The sequence below is a fragment of the Takifugu flavidus genome, chromosome 20 (genome assembly GCF_003711565.1).
Source record: "Takifugu flavidus isolate HTHZ2018 chromosome 20, ASM371156v2, whole genome shotgun sequence".
NCBI classification, from domain to species: Eukaryota; Metazoa; Chordata; class Actinopteri; order Tetraodontiformes; family Tetraodontidae; genus Takifugu; species Takifugu flavidus.
The window spans coordinates 8,415,259-8,421,734 of NC_079539.1; the positions used below are offsets into that span (position 1 = coordinate 8,415,259).

Consider the following 6,476-nt stretch of genomic DNA (forward strand, 5'->3'; position numbering starts at 1 on the left):
TGGACTTTAACTGTAGTATGCTTTCTCATGCAGGACTTTTGCTTTAAATTGAGTTTTTTTTTACATTGTTGTATGGTTTTTTTCACTTAGAATACTTCTTCCACCACAACAGTTCTATTCATTATTGATTTATCAGGTGAAAACAACCATGGCTCTAAAGGAATGCTAAATAACAAGATGAGAGCATGAACATTTTCTCTTTCAGGCTCAGAGTTTGCACTTTGAAATGCATATTTGTAAATATAAATATATTCTGTTTCTTGATTTATTTTATACTGATGCAGCATACATGGTCTAATATAAGTGAGAATTTCGGTCATTTTAATTTTTAACCTATTGTTGGCTGGATTTCACACGAATACGTTCATAAAATGTAAATAAAACAGAATTACGGTCTTATGTGTAAAATCTTTTTTAATAAAGCTGTATCGCAGTTTTTTGTGTTTAATCATTATGTATCGTTGATGTTTAGAACAGATATGTGCAAATCGCATCTCTGCCAGTAGAAGGCGCTGTTGTACCAACAATGTTTATAAACTACGCTGCCATGGCAACCGAACGCTCACGTCTCCACTGCAACGACTCGGTGGAAATTCGACCTCTGTTGCATTACATGAAGCAACTAAGCAGACTTTCACAGGAAATTATAAATATGTTGACTAAGGGTCAGGCGCGATGTCGGGAGATCACTGGGCCGACGCCTCATTCCGTCGCTCTGGTGAGTGTGCAAGCGTTGCTTCAGTAATTTAGTAATTCAACTTTTACATGTTTAAAATCCAATATTTTATAATTTTGTTCTGTGAATTTCTATGTGCCAGTGCTACAGAAGACTCTTCTATTTGAAAGCATTTTACTACTACTACTACTACTACTACTACTACTACTACTACTACTACTACTACTAATAATAATAATAATAATAATAATAATAATAATAATAGAGCAACATTTTCATTGTTGTAATTTCTTTGTGAAACAGAGAGCAAAGACCTGGTCAGCGAGGCCTGCGGACTATCAGATGCAGGAGAGACTAAGGCAGGAAGCAGCCCGGACAAAAGTGCAGGAATTTGCAAAGGAACAGCAGAACTGTGGCATTAAGAATTCATGGCTGAAGACTACAGAGAGTCACTTCCAGAGACAAGATATTGAGCGACAAATACAAAAGTGTCTGAAAAAGCAGAGGTCCCAAGCTGAAGAGAGGAGGACGAGGTCTGAAGTGCATTTATATGTATTTACACTTTTAAGATACTTTCTTTTATAATCCATGCTCTGCTTTTAACAACTTGCTGACACATTTGCTGACTCTATTCTAAGTCTCCACACATCTGCTCTTGCATGCCTCTTCAGGCTGCACGCCCTGCTGCAGGAGGAAGAAGAGCAGCTCCTACGGGAGATGGAGGAGAAGCACAAGGAGGCCACAGCAGAGAGACAAGCGTGGATGAGAGAGCAAGTCAAAGCGCTCCGAGGAAAGAGAGAGGAAGAGCGAAAGCGAACGCTCGCAGAAAAAAATGAGCAGCTCTTCAGGTAAATGAACGCAAACTCCAAAAGTAGTTTGGAGTTTCCAAACATATGCAAACTTCTGCTCTTTATATGGAGAACCTAAGCAGTCCAGGCTTTGGGTGACACCTTATAATGGATCAAGTTTTTATTTAGTGGTTTATTCTATTGAATGTCATTGAGGATCTGATGTTTAGTGAAGTTTGCTGAGAATGTATCGACGTGATTGAAGTCACGCATGCAGCCGTTTTCAGGCAGCGCTGTGAAGAACTGCGGACAGCCGAGAGTCGGCGCCTGGAGCAGGAGCTGCACGCTGAACAAAGGGCCCTGGTGAAGCTGCGGCAGGAGCTGCTGCGGGCGGAGCAGCAGGAGGACAAGATGTTTCAGGAAATGTGGGAGGCCGACGTGCGAGCCAAAGATGAGCGGGAGGCGCGGAGGGTGCGAGAACAGCGTCAGAGAGACATGGAGCAGCAGGCCGTGCTTACGAGTCAGATGGAAGCGGCGGAGCAACAGCGACGAGAACTCAAGGAACTGAAGGAGGAACATTCCAGGCTCCGGGTTTGCTCTTTATTCTGTTGCACTTGAAATGAAGCACCTCTCACACATCCACTCAGCAGGATCCCCAATCTGGTGATCATCTAGATGGGTTGAGCAGGGGTGGGGGTCACCAGTGGACCAATGTGTGCATCTCAGCTCACACAACTAGAATTCCACTGATCCCTTTGTTTCTGAGTGATTTTATTTATTTCCACTGAATTTATTTCCAGAATCATCAATTAATGTCACCAATCAAGCTCTGAAAAGGAAGTGAGGCAAGCATGAGGATGACAGTGGATATGTGAGAGGCATATTAATCCAAATAACCATGTCCGTTTGACCTGACGGTCTCTCCGGTGTGGCGTTCAGAAGCAGCAGCTGGAGATGGAGCAGCTGCAGCAGCGGCGGGAGAAGCAGCAGAAGCTGGAGGATCAGCAGGCCAGGCGGCAGGAGCTGGATCGCTGCCTTCGCCACAAGATGAGGCGCCTGGCCCGGGAGCAGAAGGAGGAGCTGCAGGAGGACATGGGCATCTTGAAGCAGGTGTTCACGCAGCACGCCGATGGGAAACAGGAAGCTGCTCAGCGGAAGGTAATGATCCAATGCACCGATTGCTAATGTCAAGTCACAGCGAAAGACGCGGAGAACATTGACACTGCAGCAAGCTGTGAAAGGAGGAGTAATTATCTTTATATATGAAAACACGTGACATTTATTTATTTATCCTGAAAGTAGGATGATCCTGCAATAGGGAATATTTTAAAAACTGGTGGGGTGGTGGACCGCCTGTATAAGAAAGGCCAGAAGAACGCTGCATACCCGTATATCAGAACATAGCATGAGAGAGGACCTGAAAAACTGCTTGTTGTCCTCATCTCATCTTCTCCCTCTTTATCCGGAACCGGGTTGTGGGGGCAGAGAGATGCCCAGACTTCCCTCTCCCCAGACACTTCCTCCAGCTCTTCGGGGTGTATTCCGAGGCGCTCCCAGGCCAGCCGAGAGACATAGTCTCTCCAGCATATCCTGGGTCTGCCTCGGGGTCTCCTCCTGGTGGGACATGCCTGGAACACCTCCCAAGGGAGGCGTCCAGTGGAGCCACTGCAGCTGACTCCTTTCAACGCAAAGGAGCAGCGACTCTACTAGGAGCTCCTCCGGAGTGACTGAGCTTCTCATCCTCTCTTAGGGAGCGTTCAGCCACCCTGCGGAGGAAACTCATTTCGGCGGCTTGTACCCACAATCTTGTCCTTTCGGTCGTTATCCAAAGTTCATGTCCATTGGTGAGAGTATTAGTGGAGCCGATAAATGGAGAGCCTCGCCTTGCACATAACTGCAGAAGCTTCACTATTCCACCTGTCAATCTCACGCTGCATTCTTCCCCGAGATACCTGAACACCTCCACATGAGGCAGGACTTCTCCACCAACCGGGAGAGGGCAAACCACCCTTTTCGGGTTGAGAACAATGGCCGTGTTGTCCTGTTTGTGTGTATTCAGGCTGAGCTGGCGGAGGACCAGCAAAGATACTTGAACTACTTCACCAATCAGCTGGAGAAACGAAAGAAGGAGGAGGAGGAGATCGAGCAGCTGATGGAAGAGGTGCTGAAGGAGGTCTGGGGCCAGCGAGACCAGCAGAGACGGGCAGAGCGTGAGGCGAGGAACCGACTGATGGAGGAAGTGATGGAGACCAGAAGCCTGCAGATTCAGCACAAACGTGAGGAAACGGAAAAATGAATCACTTTGCTTTTTATTTCATGGCACAATACGACACAAAATTTAGGTTCTACAAACCACCTGAAAAATATGTAATACCTAAAAAAGGAGAATCGGCTCTGAAAAAGCCACTGAATACCGGAAGTATCCTTTATCATTTTCCAAATTAAGGAGTAGACCTTTCAGTGAAGAAGTAAATGTTTTTTTTTTCGGATGAATTCCTGTTTGTGTTGCAGTGGGCTTGAACATGGAAAAGCAGGCTGAGTTGATGAGAGAGAAGGATGAACTGGACAGACTGATGGCAGAAATGAAGCTGGAAGATGAGGAGAAGAAAAGATGGTATGCCAACTCGAGTTGCATCCCGCATCCTCTCTGTAATCTCAAACATTAATCATCTATTTTGACCCGTGAATTCTTCCCTGGGGACCCTGAACTCATTGTTGGTGTCTGTCCCTGCAGTCAGAGGCAGATCAGTGCAGCATATCAGGCTGACCTTTGCGCTCAGATCGAGCTGCAGAAGCAGCTTCGCAGTGAGGAAAGAGCTCAGACTGAGAGGGAGCATCGACAGAGGCAGATGGAGGAGGAGCTGTACAGACAGAGGACGGATGAGCTTCTGTCCAGACCTGAGTTGAAACCCAGCTACAGCAGGCATCCATTCAGATAAGCGAAGGATCCAATGTTGTTTCCATTATCCATTTCAGTGAAGCTTAATGCAGTGGCCAAACCCCCACATGTCAGTACATGATGAAGTAATTCTAAATAAAGTAAATACTGCTCGCGCAAAATGTCTTTCCTTCAGTTTATTTTATTTTTTAAAATCACAATCTCTATTAACTTACATTTCGAAAAAATGCAACAGATGCAGGCTAAGGTCCAATAGCACCACCTGCTGGTAGAAAGGCAACTCTTAGAATCGCCGTCTGGGCGAACATCCACATTACAATCAAAGGTTCTGAGAGATCTTGACCCTTGATGTTCCAAGGAGGAAGAGGGGCTTTGATCATAACCCCCCCATTATATTACCTACCTTGCGTTACAACTGTTGTAATGTACTACTAGGTTGTCAATAAACCTCATCACCCATTGGCTCCTCTTAATTAATGGTTAATGCGTTCTGACCGGTAGCTCACCGAGATCCCGTAAATCAACTCAGACCTCTGTATTCAAGCACCTTGATTCTCGAAACAGAATCACAGTCCATAATCTGCCTCTCAACCAGCTTTCCTTCCAACAAGACTTGAATAAAAGGTATATAAATAACACACAGAACTTGAAGGTATTTTCTGGTCAAAAATAGAACTTATATAAAAATGGGAATATTATTTGCATTAACACTGTTGTAAAGGTATCACATTACACACGTAAGCCCTAATTTTGAGACTTGGTGCCACAAAGCTGGTTGGATAAACCTGAGGGAGTTGGACCGTGTTGCTGAAACTCCAAGTATTACATTGTGAAAGAAAGCAAAACAAGATGTACTCACTACTTAATCCTAGTAACTATTCATACACAATACTACTGTTATAAATGGTATAAATCATTTAACCTGTGTTCCTTTAAGCAGATGTTTTCAAAAGTTGCTCCTGGAAATAATCAGTCTACTGTGAATTTTATTTAAAAAGCTGTACTGATTTTTTTTTTTAAAACGCAAACTGTTATTATTTAACAGACGTCATCACATTAATCAGCCCCCCCACCGCCCCTCCAGACACTTTGAAACACAAGCCTGAACGTCTCCAACGCGTTTGGAAAAATGTTGCCCAAGATGTGATTTATGACATCACGCTATTACATCACACATGGATACCGACAGGGCGGAGCAACTGATTGTAAAACGAGCACAAAGTACATTTAACTCTTCTATTTAACCCTTCAATACAGCCACATGACAATAATTCAAAATATTACTGTTGAATTATTACCAATCAGGTCCATTATAAGACAAGCAACATATTAACATTTAAGAGCCAATAAAACTCTTAGTAAAGGAATTACCCATAAGCCTTTGGTGTTGCTGTAGGCCCACACACCTGTAGAACTATTGACACTGATTTCTAATATTTTTGGGATGTATGTAGTTACTCCTCAGCATTGACCCATCTCTAAGGAGCAGTAAGCAGCCATTGTGCTGCACCTGCAGAGCATTTTGGGGTTTAAATGAAGCCAGTCTGGGAATACAAACCAGCAACCTCAAGTTCATTTTTGTTGCTTTCAGGCCACCACTTCTCATAAACTGACAATTACCATGATTATGATTTTTAAAAAAAAGTAAATGTAGGCTAACCTGCAAAACATGTTAGCAAAGAGAGTCAGATGCTGTTTTTAGGATTCTACAGATTTGCTATTTAGTTATATGAGGAGATGATGTAATATATGTCACGGCTGTTGCTATCTATAATTATTCGTACTCAAGATATGACAATGCCTTTTGCTCTTCTCCCTTTGTTTTGGTGACTGAATGATCAAGCCTTTCAAGCTTTGGGTGGAGCTACTTTTTGTCAAAATCACAAGCAGGTAAACACCTCATACCTCCAGAAGGAGTGGTTTGGGAGTGGACTGGTGTAAGAATTATCGTTTATGCTCAGACAGGTCTGAAATATTCTGCTTCCCACAATCAGATGATCTAACGCAGTCCAGAACACAAACCTGAAACCATGTTTTAACAGAAAATCTGAGGACGTATGAGGATCTATCTTTTTCCTCCAGAGGATGACGAGCCCTTATTACCCTTATGCTA

The 6,476-nt window shown here is 43.8% G+C and overlaps 1 protein-coding gene across 1 annotated transcript; it reads left to right on the forward strand.

Annotated features, from left to right (window-relative positions):
- Positions 1 to 557: 557 nt before the first annotated feature.
- On the forward strand, positions 558 to 4,825 carry cfap53 (cilia and flagella associated protein 53). Its single transcript, XM_057019148.1, has 8 exons — positions 558 to 718; positions 980 to 1,209; positions 1,348 to 1,524; positions 1,752 to 2,055; positions 2,404 to 2,622; positions 3,524 to 3,740; positions 3,976 to 4,078; positions 4,199 to 4,825. Exons 1-8 carry the CDS (start codon positions 614 to 616, stop codon positions 4,401 to 4,403), a joined length of 1,560 nt encoding a protein of 519 aa, XP_056875128.1. The 5' UTR covers positions 558 to 613; the 3' UTR covers positions 4,404 to 4,825.
- The last annotated feature ends 1,651 nt before the right edge of the window (positions 4,826 to 6,476 follow it).